The 16,491-nt window shown below is 42.7% G+C and overlaps 1 protein-coding gene across 3 annotated transcripts in view; it reads left to right on the top strand.

Moving 5' to 3' along the window:
- The first annotated feature begins 258 nt into the window (after nt 1–258).
- Nucleotides 259–16,491, top strand: part of YJEFN3 (YjeF N-terminal domain containing 3) — a 282,286-nt gene continuing 266,053 nt past the window's right edge. Inside the window, exon 1 of one of the 3 annotated variants that reach the window (XM_063914572.1) lies at nt 259–437. In XM_063914572.1, the coding sequence (XP_063770642.1) occupies nt 391–437 (47 nt within the window). In that variant the 5' untranslated portion in view covers nt 259–390. Of the gene's footprint in view, nt 447–16,491 lie in introns of all 3 variants that reach the window. The other 2 variants (XM_063914573.1, XM_063914571.1) reach the window with 2 other exon arrangements.

The raw sequence follows: 16,491 nt of genomic DNA on the forward strand, positions 1-16,491 counted from the left end.
TATGTTGAGCTGAGTACACACGGTGCGATTTGCACTAACTTTCCTTATGATTTTGACTATATAGTTAAAATCATAAGGTTACATCGCACTGTGTGTATGCATCTTAAGGTTCACCTCCAGATATCTTCTATATGTACTTTTCCAGTTTAAGATATATGCATATAAATATTATGTCTGATATACCAGCTGAATAAACCAAGGCGTTTCAGGATTTCTTTGGAAGGGGTTAAATGATCATGAACAGTGGGTACCTGCAAGTGAGATCCAATCCGGTGGAATTCTGACATTACTGCTAGCTGCTGACTGGCTGGTTTGTCTCCCTGTACCAGAGACTCTCAGCTGTGTACAGCTAGACACAGAGACACACTGAGGTAGCCACAAGAAGGGAAAATGAGCAACTCAGGGCTTGAAAACAAGGAACGAAAAGAAGCTTTAAGGTACATCAGGTAAGATACTTTGTCAGCTGCCATCTTAATAAACCATTATGCATGCATAAATACCATTCAGCTGATAGGAGCGAATACATAGGGTGTGGGTATATACAGTACACTCTGCAATACATTGTTTGTAAAGGGATTTTCCTTCTACATAACTAAGGCACAAATCAGATTAAGATGATCATTTATATTTATTCTGTAGATCTATTTCACATAAATGATTTATCAGTGGTGAAAATCAAAGCTTTCATTTGGTGTATATAATTAGATTTTTTTCTACTGTTGGCAGATGACATCATGAAGTGTCATTATCACACTGAGCTGTGTTGAAAAGAACAATAGCACAGTTACTGTACATGTGTTAGAGAAATGCATAAATGGGCTTTGCACATTGTCAGTGTCTGGGAAATGATGGGAGGGTTCTCACATGATAAACTTTACCGAAAAAGAGCTCAGGTGAAATGCAACTTGTTACTAACGCCTTTCATTAATTGTGACAATTAGTGGGACATATGTATAATAGATAATCGGTTAAACCCAAACTTCCAGCATATCATACAGTATGTAAAGTGTGTTTTATTATTTAATATATATATCTTATTAAAAGGTGTGTGTGCTAGAGGTGCAAGCAGGGAGCTATGGTTAGGCTTACCATACTATCCTTTTAAACCGGGACACTCATGTGTTACACAGGTTCTGAGGCTGCCTTTATTCAAGCCTGCATTTCACCTGGTTCAATCAGCCATAGAACCTGTGTAATTCATGAGTGTCCTGGTTTAAAGGGATAGTATAGTAAGCCTAACTATGGTATCTGTATAACATAAATAAATCTATGTTGTTGCCTGCATCCTTTTTCAACCAGTGGCTAATAGTGTCAGAACTTTGTAGTAACATCTGTTATCACACCTTAGCCCTTTCTTCATTCAGTTATTCAAGCCTATAAAAAGTTAAAAACATCTAAAATAAAACATCATAATAATTAAAAACTAAATACCCATTTCAGACAGAAAACCCGGCAATTATCCAGCATTTCAGTGCCGGGTAGTGTTGCTGGACTCTGTCTGACCCCCTCCCCCCTTTCACACAGATAAGCAAATTACCGGGTCAAGAATTTCTACCCAGTAATTTGCAGATCAACACGGGTATATTGTCTGTGTGAAAGGGTCAACCCTGGTCGAAATTGTAAATTCCTGGGTCGAAGTCCCGGGAATTTCATCCCAGGTTGACCCTTTCACACAGAAAAATGGCTCGTATTTTTCATGAAATTATCGGGTAGTACTGCTTCACTGGGGAATTTCTGTTTCTGTGTGAAAGGGGCATAAAAGGAATATTTATCAAAGCTTGGCAGGAGATAAAGTGGAGAGAGATAAAGTACCAAGCAATAAGCTTCTGCCATGTTACAGGGTGATGTTTTTAAAACGCTGGCGCCCAAAATAACGACGCTGGAATCCCGCCTGGCAGCCATAATCCCTACATTCAAATGCCGACAAAGGTGGGATTCCAGGTGTCAAAATACTGACACAGAATCCTGATCGTCCTCTAAGCGGGATGCGCTCACATCCTGCTGTGTGGGGGATGGGGGTTGGTTTAGGCCAGCGGTTCCCAAACGCGGTCCTCAAGGCACCCCAGCAGTCCAGGTTTTAGGTATATCCATGGCTCAGCACAGATGGTTAAATCAAATTGACTAAGATGCTAATTAAATCACCTGTGTCCAGGCATGGATACATTTAAAACCAGGACCGTTGGGGTGCCTTGAGGACCGCACTTGGGAACCTCTGGTTTAAGCACTATCAGGGGAGTTAGGGTAAGGGTGTAGGGACGGAAAGGTTAGGTTTAGGCAGCGAGAAAGGGAGGGTTAGGGTTAGATACTCCCGGGAAGGGTTAGGCACCCACAAGGGAGGGTTAGGGTTAGATACCCCCGAGAAGGGTTAGGGTTAGGCACCCACAAGGGAGGGTTAGGGTAGGGTACAAGGGAAGTTTAGGGTGCTAACTACAGGCCTGTCGGGATTTTAAAGGACGGGATGCCGATGTCTGTATTTTGACCATTGGCATCCCGTCCATCGGCATTACATACTGAAACCATTACAGGCTGCTTGAAAAATTACACCTAGGAGCTGATTGGTTGGTACTTTATCTGTTTCCAAGGTTTGAAATATGATGGAGAATGGAAGGTTTATTCTTGGAGAAAATGAAAATATTTTGATTAATCATTCTTTTGAGAAGCGAGCTATGGCTGTACAGAATGATAGGATTTGAGGTCATCATTAAATTAAAAGTCCTACATTATTCCAGCACCACAGACAGCATGGAAAACTTTACAGATACACTGTTCATGGTGTCAGAATCCTTTATGGCTCTAGGCTTCATGATAACCAGTTATTATTTTGTGGCCTTAAAGTACATTATATTGAATTATATTGATTTTGAGTTTATAGTACTTCTTTATATATGGTAATATGGTAAAGTAGGTAATAATACAAGCAAGATGCTTGACCCTAGCATTTATTTGAATTTATCTTTTACAAGTAATATATGCGCATTTGAAAACAATGATACCTCATGCAATTGAACAGAATACAAGTATAAACAGAATTAAATAAATACACACCTCCTGCATTTATATCCAAATCTGTATCTCCCCTACTACAACAAGAGTAAATAATAATGTCTGCAGCAGCTGTTAACTTGTTCAAATGCCCCCAAGTTATTGTTATAAAACAAAAACCACAACAACATTCTTCTCTGCAATGGTGCATAGCCGTGTGTCAGGTTACAAATAATGCAGGGTGCTCTGGCCATTTACTTTTCAGTGACATCACTCTTGCCTTGCTTTCCCTATAACCCACCATAGCCTGGCCCAGTGTATATGTATCTTTAATCCTTGAAAGGCAACCCATACATACGCTGGTTCATAGAGACAGGCAGTTCCTTCAAGAAGGAGTCTACTAAGATCCAGCATGTAGTTTTACAACTCTACTGGTCATCAGAATACCCCGACACCTACCTGTGTTACTCAACTGTGCCACTGGAAACGTCTGTGACCATCCTACTGCTATCTCTAACAAGCCACCTGCTGAAGACCCTAGGCCAGGCATTCCCAACCACGGTCCTCAGGGCACACCAACAGTGCAGGTTTTAGTGATATCCAGGCTGCAGCACAGATGGTTAAATCAAAATAACTGAGCTACTAATTAAGTCACCTGTGCTATAGCCTGGATATCACTAAAACCTGCACTGTTAGTGTGCCCTGAGGACCGTGGTTGGGAATGCCTGCCCTAGGCACTTGCAACCACATTCACACATTCATATGACTCTGGCCCCAAGATACAGAACTTCTATCTGGAATTAATACTTTACCAGCTACACCAACATGGCACATGCTTAATATGAAATTCAAAAAATCCCTTTTAAACACTGCAAAACAAAGTGTCATTAATAATATGAAGGGGAACATAAGCACACATTATCAGAGTGATACTTTGCTACCCGGAAGGCCTTTCCTCATAGCTTCACTGCCAACACCGGGCTTGATTCATAGAGGAAAGGGAGTGTGGCCTCATGGTATGGGGCATGGTGTTTTTTTAATCACACTGGTGGTGTGCCCAGGGCTCCCTTAGCTGCTGTTAGCACTCTATTAGCACTGTAGATGCCACATACATGTGCATCTGCGGGATAGTCCTACTGGTGGAGTCATGGGCGTAATTAGAACTTTGTGGGCCCGATAGCAAAATTTTTAAGGGGCCACCAAAATATGTCTCCACCAAAGTGGGTATGACTAGTGCTGCACAAGTGGCATCGAAGTGCCAGGCAGCAGGGAGAATATTGCTGAGCAATTCATTTGAGAAATTAAGCTAGGGGTAGAACACGTGTGTGTGTGTGTGTGTGTGTGTGTGTGTGTGTGTGTGTGTTTAGCTATCACTTTTTAGAAGATCTGATTGGTTGCTATGGGCACCTTGGTAAATATACCTAAATCTGCCAGCACTTTTTTTTATCAAGATCTTGATAAAAGAGCGCTGTCTCTCAAACTTTGGCTAATAGAATACTAGCATTACCTGTGATTTACTAACACTGCTGAGACCCTGAGTGCCATCCATTTATATTGTGATATATAAAACCCACACCCCTGGACCTAGAAACATGAAATTCGGGAAGTATAGTTTTTCCACACCAACTGCTAATAATGCTTGACAGCATTTGCAGTGTAGCTGGTGTGTCGCCCCGCAGTGGGAGACGGAGAGCAAGAAGCAGAGTGGACAGGAGAGGGAGAGGCATTGGGGGTGGTTGAGGCAGTAGCAATGAGGGCAGGAGAGCGAGAGGCAGAAGGGGCAGGAGAGCCAGATGCAGTAGGGGGCGGGAGAGCTGGAAGCAGAGCGGGCAGGAGAGCCAAAGGCAGTGGGTACAGGAAAGCGAGATAAGGGAAAAGAGGTGAGCACTTTTGGAAGGTCAAGGCTAACTCAGGCATGGCGTATAAGGTAAGGTAACATGGGATGAAGGAAATGGAAATAGTAAATATCAAAGGTCTACCTGTGTGAAGCTAGTTACGTTAGTATTACAATAAAAATAATATAACTGTATTGGCTATAACTTTGTATATGAGAAGGGGAAGGTCTAGGTGACACATTATAGGAAGCCAACGGAAAGTAATGCAGTGCTTGAGGCAACGTGATCTTATCAAAGGCATATATAAATAAAAAAACAAAACAAAAAAACCCCTAGAAATTAAGACTTTGGTGCTTCACCCCAAGACACCCATGAAGTATTGTGACTTATGGATTCATTTTAAACTGCTTAAATTATCTAGGAGATTCCATTAAAATACCCCTTGGGTGTTTCAGCTCTGGGGCTCAAGTGGATTGACAAGCTGCTGTGGCTTTGGCAAGGAACTGCCATGGTGGGCTTACCAATGATCTATTAGTATAAGAGGCAGACCTGCTCCTGAGAAAAGCAGTAGCATAGCACCATCAAATTTCCCCATCTCCTCTATATATTGTTACCTCTGACTTCCTAATTTGAGTGACACTACAGCACACTTACAGTAGGTTGCATGCCTAGACTATAGGGCATATGCAATTAGCTCAACTACGTTTCAGCAATTAACAATTATGTGTTAAAACAACTTTACCGGCTATTAGGGTGGCCACCCATACTGAAGTTCTCCGTTGGCTAAATATGTAAGCCAGAGTTGTACTGTAAGTCCCAGTTGTTATGCAGAGCCTGTTGTGATGCACCTGCCTGCAAGCCAGGAATAAACTTGCGGCTCACTGTCTGAGTGCCCGTGTGTCAGCTGTAAACTGCTGGGTTGATTGGGAGGAATCACGCCGGATGCTGGATCCACTGTATGATTGCAGTGCCATGGAACCGGAAAAGAGGAGCAGCTCACTGACACTTTGAAGACCAGCAGGAGTATGGCAGCGTGAAATATAGTGTCCCACACAGTCCCGGTATTCCCCCGCCCCACCAAGTTTTACTAAAGGATAAAGTTGAGGTCCTGACAGGGACATGCGGTGAGATGAGGCAGTGCCTTTCTTGTCATACTAACATATAAGCCAGAGTTTTGACCGTTTAAAGTATCTGAAAATTATAAAGAATATATTAGAAATATCTTCTCTGTATTCCTAATAATTTTTATAGTAAAAAAAAAAAGGTCTATGACAGGTGAGGCACTGCCTATGTTTCCTCACTAAACTCACCAAATTTACAGCAGTATATACTGCTGAACCTGTGTATAATGCCCACATGTACCCATGGGTTCATATATTGCGTGTAAATCTGGTTCTGGTACTAGCCAGTGCCTCCTGAGCCATTTACCTCACCTCACGTCCCTGGGGCCTGAAGATACACCCTTATCCCTGCTCCCCATCAGCACCTGTTCCTGCCACATGATAAAATGATGTAATATCAGGAGACTGAAGTACAAGAAGAAGGAGAGTAAGGAGCCAAATTAAATCAGTGAATGTTCTAAGGGATCATGTTATCCAAATAATCTTTGACTATGTTATTGAAAGTGAGATGCTACACATCTCCTCTTTTATGAAAAATGAGAAGATTCAGACACCTCAGACTTTCCTGGAAGCTATTTGTGAGCACAGTTTCAGAGCAATTTATCTAAATGTGGACACAGTGCTCCGAATGTATATGTGTCACTTTGCAACAAATTTCTTGGGTAAAATCTGCATTAAGATCAACAAGAAATAGGACAAAGGTTTTATTTTTATCATTATTTTGATTCAATTGTGAATTGTTCTGAAACATTTGATGATGTCAAACTGTTTGCTACAGTACATACCCAAATGTGATAGGGCTGTTCTCGGAAATATGAAATGGCGTATATTTTACACTGCCCTTTAAATATAATTATCTATGTTGGCATGTGCTCTTTTAATCAATCCAGGCTAATCAGTGCAGCTTGCATGTGAATCGGCCAGGGGGTTAAAATTAAAGATGGTCCGTTCTCCAGCAATCCAACCCACCCTAATCTGTGGATCTGAACCAAACCAAAACCGGGCCCGTATATCTGGAGAAGATCTGAACTGAACCGAGTCTCGCTTTGAATCTTCCTGTGGTTCGGAATTTGGATTTTAAATCCGAATTTTGGGCATTAAATTTGTTTTGGATTGTGAAAATAACATGATTTTTGCTGTCTTTATCAACTATAAAAAAAATAATAATAATTCGGGAACCAAAAACAAAAGCAGTGAGGCAGTTTATGCAATACCAAACACCTCTGACAAATTGGAGCTAAAACCAAAACCAGCAAAAGTGGGCTGGCGCACATCTCTACTTAAAATAGGCACGTTTCTTACCCCTGCACATGCACTGTTTGAGTGAAGTGGTCTCACCCCACGTTTACATTTTAGAACCACGAAGGGGTCTATTTATTAACATTATTTTTACTAAAATAATGTGAAAAAGGGTGTTTTCACACTCTTTTCACATTATTTTAGTATCACCTGAATGTATTAAAGGGCATTTGGTGCAGTTTTAATGAAAAACTGCTCCAAACCATTTAATTCACTTTTTTTTTAGTAACCTACATCGCATTCCCCTTACTTGAAAATGTGATGTGGCCGAATTTACTAAAAAAAAAAAAAAAATGTGAAAAAATACTGCAGTGTGCCCTCAGAGAAAGCTGAGCGTGGACCCGGCAGAGTGATCAGCTATGTGTGTCCAATGGACACAGAAGCTTATCACAGTGTAAAAATAAAAAGTAAAAAAAACAAAAAACATACTCCTCTGTCCAGGGAGCCGGTGTCCGCTGCTCCGGTGAGTGCAGTTGGGCGCCAGGTTCCTCCATGTGCTGCGCTGTGACCACAGTGCAGTAAACGGCAGCGCACTTTACAGCACCGGGGGTCACAGTGCAGGAGAAGGACCCAGCACCCGGCAGCCTCCTGAAGCAGCGCGGACCGGCTCCCTGGACAGGTGAGTATATTGATCTTCTGGAGGGGGGGTCCATGGTGCGCGGGGGTAGTCGCTATGGGGGGGTCGACTGGGCAGTGGTAGTGGCGATGTTGGTGGGCGCCGCAGAACATCGGGGTATTTTTTATGAAAAATACCCTGATGATGCTGCGAAGAGGCATCACAGGGACAGAGCTTGACCGCAAGCTCTGTCCCTGCATGCGATAATTGATACATCCCTGCGATGTAATCAATTACCGCAGTGCGAGTTGGGGCGATTTTATCACCTGTCATCCACATCCTAGATGCGAATGGTGATAAATAGGCTCCCAAATCTGAAAAAAATCATCTTTTAACCTCCCAACCAAAAATGCTTCCAAGAGAAGGTTTGTCATAAGACACAGTTTTTTGGATGGCTATACCTTATGATCATTGTACTCCCAGTGGTCAGAATCTTGATGGATTTTGACGGTAAGCACTGGGGTTAGGCACAAGGGGGAGGGATAGGGTCAGGCGGCGGGTGGGAGGGGTTAAAATACCAGGATCTGTCGGGATTTTGGCCATCAGGATTGTGACTGCTGATATTTTGTACACAGCCCTATCACCTGTTATCTCCAGTGATGACAGATGAAGTAATAGGGCTATTTAACAAGATACTTATGCCATGGCAGCGGCTCTAGTATAAGGCTATCCCAGCAAAGGGGGTGATTCAGACCTGATCGCTGGGCTGCTAAAATAGTTGTCCTGCTTTCAGATAGTCGCTGCCCAAGGGAGTGTATATTCGCCGTGCATGTGTGCACCGCCGTGCATGTGTGCAATCGCATGTGTACACCGAGCTGCTAAAAAATCCCTCAGTCAGCGCACAGCTGCAAATCCATTCGCACCTCACTCACCATTTAATTTTTACCACCCACAAACTGCCTCCTCCTGTCAATCATCTTGTGAATGGCCTCGCTGTCTGGCGATGCCTGTTGTTTGGCAACGTTCGTGCGCATTGTGGTACATACGCATGCACAGTCTATTGCTGATCGCCCGCTGTGCAGAAACGCACAGCAGCGATCCGGTCTGAATCATCCCCAAAGAAATGAACAAACAATAAGGCAAAAGTTTAAAGGCAACACTATTGCGGAGTATTAAATAGGCAAATATCATAGCCAATACTCAGCATTAGTGTTGCCTTTGATCTTTTGCCTTATTGTTTGTTCAGTTGTATCATTTCTACCTATTTGGGCAGGTTTGTAGGCTATTTGACTGGGCATATGGATGGTGCGGTACGGAAGGTGTAATGGTTAGCATTACTGCCTCACACCTCATGGGTTCGATTCCCACCATGGCCCTAACTGTGTGGAGTTTTTATTTTCTCCCTGTGCTTGTGTGGATTTCCTCCGGGTACTCCAGTTTCCTCCCGCAATCCGAAAATATACTGATAGGTTAATTTTGTCCCAACAAAGATTAACCCTAGTGTGTGCATGTGGTAGGGAATATAGGGGGTAATTCAGACTGCATCGGCAGCGATCGCAGTCTGAATTACTTTGTGGAGTGCGCCCAGTGATGCTGTCCAGCGAGATGCTAGGGAGATACTGGTCAGGTACAAAAGCATCGCCGCCGTGGGGGGGCAGAGCCAGACATGTGGGGCAGACTAGCCCTGTGCTGGCCGTCCCCCCGCATATCTGTGAAACTGGCGTAGATGTGCTAAATTTAGCACATCTACGATCAGCTCTGAATTACCCCCTATAGACTGTAAGCTCCACTGGGGCAGCGACTGTTGTGCATGGCCAAATATTCTCTGTAAAGCGATGTGGAATGTGTGTGCGCTATATAAATAACTGGTAATAAATAAATATTTGCCCTTTACGACAGAATTTCCTCCACCCCCTATTTCATTTCATGTCCCAGCAAAGTAAAGAGTAAAATTTAGTTGTTTCTGCATGATATTAATTTTGAGAAATAGGGGCTTAAAATTTTACCACAGATCGCTCATTTTGTAACTGTCTCCTGTGTGCTGTGCTACCCAAATTCGTTTTATTTGCCATGCACTGAGATGATCTTTAATTCCTCAATTTAATTACAGTGATTCGTTGCTCTCAGCACAATGTGGTAGAAAAAGAAGTACACATCTACATTCAGAGGTTCGTTTCAGTTAACTCATCCGGCTGCATAGACAACATTTCAGGCTGTGATTACGGAATTGATTGCCAGTTGTCATATTCCCCTTCATGAAGTTTTAAAGAAATATTTTTTGAGTGCATTTTTTGCCATTTAAGTTTCACTTTAATAATAATTATTCTTAACACATTCAGTGCAAAACCTAACAATAATTGGATTTTTAGTCTCTCTCTCTCTCTCTCTGTCACATGCGCTCGCTCTCAGCACAATAACCCTCATTCCGAGTCGTTCGCTCGGTAAATTTCTTCACATCGCAGTGATTTTCCGCTTAGTGTGCATGCGCAATATCCGCACTGCGACTGCGCCAAGTAATTTTGCTATGAAGATAGTATTTTTACTCACGGCTTTTTCTTCGCTCCGGCGATCGTAGTGTGATTGACAGGAAATGGGTGTTACTGGGCGGAAACAGGCCGTTTTAAGGGCGTGTGGGAAAAAACGCTACCGTTTCCGGAAAAAACGCGGGAGTGGCTGGAGAAACGGGGGAGTGTCTGGGCGAACGCTGGGTGTGTTTGTGACGTCAAACCAGGAACGACAAGCACTGAACTGATCGCAGATGCCGAGTAAGTCAGAAGCTACTCTGAAACTGCTAAGAAGTTTGTAATCGCAATATTGCGAATACATCGTTCGCAATTTTAAGAAGCTAAGATTCACTCCCAGTAGGCGGCGGCTTAGCGTGTGCAATACTGCTAAAATCGCCTTGCGAGCGAACAACTCGGAATGACCTCCAATGTTTTTACAAATCAGTTTATATTACTACGACCTGCAATTTTAGTGTAAAAGCGGTATAAGTTACCGCCTTTCATTTTTTTTTTCCTTTTGTTACAAAATTAGTGGTCATCCGTAGCACTCCTTTATATAGGATAGGATCCATCACTGACTCTCTATGAGGAGAGCCGATTAAATATAAAGGGAACCCTTTCAATCGCTTACAAAAATGGTATAGAATGTATGTGGTTAGTTTTGGTGTGGAAACCCCACCCTCTTTTTTTTTTTTTTTCTTCAGACAGTAAATTCTGCAAACTATGAAATTTACCACAACAATGAGCAATGGGCATTCCATAGACTAGAGAAGCAAATGTAGAACTCAAAAATTATGGGGGAGATTTATCAAAGTGTGGAGGGAGATAAAGTACCTAACAGTCATTTTTCAGACACATCCTGTAAAATGACAGAATCTGATTGGTTGGTCCTTTATTTCTCTCCAAGCTTTAATATATATCACCAAAAATCCACAATGGATTCTCTGGCACCAACATTTGTTTTCAACTTCAATTTTGCTCCTCTCTATTCAGGACCTTGTTATTTTACTACATAAACACTGAGAACATCTTCTAAAAGAAGAGGGATAGAAAAGGAAAAGCTACACTTCTTGGTTCTCCTTTACAAACTTATCTTGATTAAATTTCCATTTTTTAATCAGCAAAATGCAAATATTGTAACTTTCATTCCCTGATGTTAACATAGTAATTTTCTAATTGTGTCAAGTGGAACCATCCTTGCCATATCTGTAATACAGGGAAGAAAGAGGATGACAGGAGAGGAAAGCAAACAAGTGTAAGAAAAGAGGTCACCTCCATATAGGGCCTGACTCTGAGATGGGAGTAAAGCAAAGAGCTTGCTGCTGTGGCGCTGATTCAGGGGTGGATGCAATGCCGATGTTTGCAGAGTTGAGCAATGTTTTTGTGCTGCAGGTGCATCCTGATGGATTACCAATGTAGCCCACAAATGCTGGACAGCTTTATTTTTACCCTGCAATTTAAATTTGAGTTAGTGAGCAGTAAGATAACACTCAGTCCTTGAAGTTGATGTCTTGGAAGCAGGAAAAATGAGTAAATGTAAGGATCTGAGCGTTTTTTACAGGGGCCAAATTGTGATGGCTAGACAACTGAGTCAGAGAATCTCCAAAACAGCTGGGCTTGTTGGGTGTTCTCGATTAGTGCTTAGTACCTACCAAAAGTGCTCCAAGGAAGGACAACCGGTGATCCAGCGACAAGGTCATGGGTGCCCAAGGGTCACTGATGTGCATGGGGAGCTGAAGCAAGCTGGCAGTATGATTCTCTGGGCAGTGTTGGAAAATATTGGGTCCTGGAATTCATGTGGATGTTACTTTGATATGTACTACCTACCTAAACATTTTTAGGTACACCTCTTCATGGTAATCCCTGATAGTAATGGCCTCTCTCATCAGGACAATGTCCCCTGCCACACTACAAATATTGTTCAGGAGTCAGGAATGGTTTGAAAAACATGACAAACAGTTCAAGGTGTTTGTATTATTGTTGTGGAGTTCAATTTCTCCAGAGCTCAATCCGATCGAGTCTCTGTGGGGTGTGCTGGGAAAATAAGTCCGAGTCATGAAGCCCCTACCTCGTACCTTACAGGACTTAAAGGATCTGTTGCTAACACCTTGGTGCCAGATACCACACACACCTTTAGAGGTCTTATATAGTCCATGCCTCTATGGGTCAGAGCTGTTTAGGGGGACCTACACAATATTAGGCAGGGGGTTTCAATGTTATAGCTGATCGGTGTATGTATATGTGTAGAACCCTGTATGTGAATATTGGTAATTCACACAATACTTAATTTCTTATTGCCGATATATGCAGTAATAAATTATGATAAATATTGGGACCGATTCCCAATAAGTGGTAAATATACCCATTAGTGCAGTTTGTTAGTAGGGAGGGTTGTAGACGAATCGGTTTAGGGGGAAATGTACTAAGCAGTGATAAAAGTGTAGAAGTGAGCCAGTGGAGAAGTTTCCCATGCCAACCAATCAGCATTAACGTAACATTTATAATTTGCATACTATAAAAGTATACAGAGCAGCTGATTAGTTGTCATGGGCAACTTCTACACTGGCTCACTTCTACACTTTTATCACTGCTTAATGGGGGTAATTCCAAGTTGATCGCAGCAGGAAATTTTTTAGCAGTTGGGCAAAACCATGTGCACTGCAGGGGGGCAGATATAACATTTGCAGAGAGAGATAGATTTGGGTGGGTTATATTGTTTCTGTGCAGGGTAAATACTGGCTGCTTTATTTTTACTTCAATTTAGACTGCAGATTGAACACACCACACCCAAATCTAACTCTCTCTGCACATGTTATATCTGCCTCCCCTGCAGTGCACATGGTTTTGCCCAACTGCTAACAAAGATCCTGCTGCGATCAACTCAGAATTACCCCCAATGTGTTTAATACTTTAAATATTCAGACGCTTCTACAGACTATGATCAGGCACCAAACAGCCAAGGAATATTTTTGTAGAATATCTTTAGTATATAAAGTGCAGGCATTTCACCATGGGGACATAACATGTAACTAACATGGTAGGAATAAAAATATACACTATATAGTGACACATTAGTGATAGGACCATGCTGCATTTTTTTCCCCATGTATCTTTTCAAGAAATATTAAGCCTGTGGCTGTTGCTGTATTCCAGCAACCCTTGTGAAAATCTGAGACAGGGGATAATTCAAAGTTGATCGCAGCAGCAAATTTGTTAGCAGTTGGGCAAAACCATGTGCACTACAGGGGGGGCAGATATAACATTTGCAGAGAGAGTAAAGGCCCGTACACACTGGTGGATATATCGGCCGCTCTCCTGAACGGCCGATATATCGCGGGACCGTCGGCCAGTGTGTACGGCCGATACGTCTGTGAACTCCGTCGTTCACAGACGTATCGCGTCGGCCCCGCAGCACAGCCGACGGCCAATATATCTACCGATATATTGGCGCTTCGCTGTGTGTGTACGGGGCGGTCGGCCGACCGCCCGTACACATGCTGCGGCGGCCGGCGGTGATTGACAGCTGAACTGGGCGGGCGTGTGTACACGCCCGCCCAGTTCATGACGTCAGTCCCCGACGGATCGGGCAGTGTGTATGCTGAACACACTGCTCGATCCGTCCATAGATATATCTGCAGATCAATTGATCTGCAGATATATCTATTAGTGTGTACCCACTGTTAAAGCTAAATATTTATCTTACTTAAAACCCTTTAAGAGGTCTAAGAACACTGTACGCTATTGACGTATGGAATACCGTAAGGGTACGCACGTTGCGTAACAATCGCTTAGCCGTAGTCGAGACGCTCAAGCGTCACGTTCGCTCACGGCCAAGAGATCACAGACAGGCACGCTATTGGCTGCCGACTAACGTAATGTTTCGCTATAGCGTAGCGAGCGCTCGGGACCACGAGGAGATCACCAGCGGCGCTGACGCTCACAATGTTAAACCTTTATATGTAAACCATGAACAATGTATTATACAGGAAAACCTTAGTGAAATGATAGAGTGTAGATGCAACACAGTGTAACCTTATTAACTCAAAAGCTGTTCGAGCGTCACCGACGCTCTGAGAATACTTAACACTATAAGAAATACACAAATACCGGGCTTAGGGTCTAACGCCTTATATGAATGTTATACTTGAAAAAGAATACAATACAAGTCATACACTACAATATAACATAGACTAACTAACCAGATAACTACACAGGAAATACAATACAATTACGTTTAAGGAAAAATGAGAGAGAAAGAGGAGGAGAGAGAGAGAGAGAGAGAGAGAGATAGAGAGAGATATGGCTCACAATAACAATAAAGACAATATGATTGCGGAGAAAACTTACGCACAAGGGGAACGATCGCATGCGCCTTTCTGAATATCCAGCTCCCGATTATCAGTGATGAGAACCGTTGAAGAGAGTGAGCTGGATATGATCGGCTTGTCTATTTATGCCCCACACACAATACAGTTCAATGGTCCCTACAATCTTATTGTTCATTGGACACAGGAATTCGCCTTCGCATTATAACAAAAGGTCATAGGTTGATTCATACAGGTGGGCTGAGACCATTTCCAACTGCTCAGGTGGGTGGGAAACTAGGTTTCCCGCCGCATGGATAAGTAAGTGCAAATAATAGTAAAAGTACATAAACGTCTTATGTCCATAACTATTCGCACGAGCGATTAATCCGCTTCAAACCAACACCGGAATATTGCTAATTAAATACTCTTCCAATGGATACTAAACACCACTGTATGACCCATGTCTGACCCTTCGTATCAAACAAAGAGGGATCTCTTTGTCCATGAACATGCTATATTAACTAAACTTTCAGAATCTATCAAGGGGACCATGATCTACAAAATACATTATATAGTTAAAATATGTAACGAACGAGTCGCCCGCTAGACGCACATAAACTTTACCGTAAATGCGCACACCGTGCGCCTGCGGGTGCCCGCAGCGGCGAGTATGCGCACGCACGGCAGGGCTCATGAACGTGCAACAGGCACTCGCATGAGGTGCAAATATGGCAGTGTGTAGCGTGATATTTTTCTGACTTTGACAGTCCACCCTTTGGCAGTCAACAATAACTGCCACTTCCTAAAACATTTCAAAACGAGAAAAATATATGTCAGGTGTAAATACATTTCCATGGTTGGGTAAGGGAGGAGAGAAGAAGGTGTGAAAAGGGTATGACCTAGTGAGATAGCAGAAGCATGTGTATATGAATCCATGTTTGGGGGGTCATGTCATCGTGCCGTACGTGTTTTGAATCAAGCTTCGAGGTATTGCGAAGTATACATTTGAATTCCTTCTTATCCCGCGGTACGGGTCTGTGGATGGGCTGTCAAACTTTACCGAGCTCTTTTCGGATTTTGGTTGCAACAAAATGGGGGAGCACATTTTAGTTGATGGTACATGAATGGGGGAATATGTGATTGCTGATATCTGTGCCTGTATTCCCTATCAACTATGTGTGTCATTACCTGAAGGTTGTAGAGATGAAGATAAAGAACACTTATGGTAAATGCAGTGGTATTCTATGTCAGGTTAATGAACATTTGTCGGTTGAAGTCTTGTTCGGTGTCTGTTGAATGCAGTCTTCTTTGGGCTTTTGCCAAAAGGTGTGGGCAAAAAGCTTTGTCAATGTCCATAGACTTACAAAAGTGTTGGGCTAGCGTAATTTTAAAATTTCTAGGGAAACTGGGGGTCTATGGCATAGTTCATCAAATATCTGTGTATAAGGTTGTCAAAACTTCTTCTTTAATCCATCAGTTGTCTGTATACAGGATCATCAAATTCCTCGTCAAAAGTGCGTCTTTTTACCTTGGAAAAACCGGAAAAACAGGTGAAAGAAACGGACCGTATAATCGCATTTTCATCACATCATTGTTTCTACAGTTGGGTCATAAATCAAATCCATTGGAATTACAATTTCCTCACTCCTTAGACTCATTACCCTGGTACTACGTTTGCACTTCGTTAAAGCCTGACCGCATCTAAATATCAAGCCAATCGTTATGACAACACCCAAGATACATAGGAGAAACTTCCCTACATCCATTATGACTCCTTGAGCCCATTCTCCTAAACCAGAGAACCAATTTCGCGGGTTCAACCATGACACCCAACCAGTCAGGTCATTACCCACAGCAGCAAGGGTGAGATTGTGTCTCCTGCGAAAT

The sequence above is a fragment of the Pseudophryne corroboree genome, chromosome 1, assembly GCF_028390025.1.
Source record: "Pseudophryne corroboree isolate aPseCor3 chromosome 1, aPseCor3.hap2, whole genome shotgun sequence".
NCBI classification, from domain to species: Eukaryota; Metazoa; Chordata; class Amphibia; order Anura; family Myobatrachidae; genus Pseudophryne; species Pseudophryne corroboree.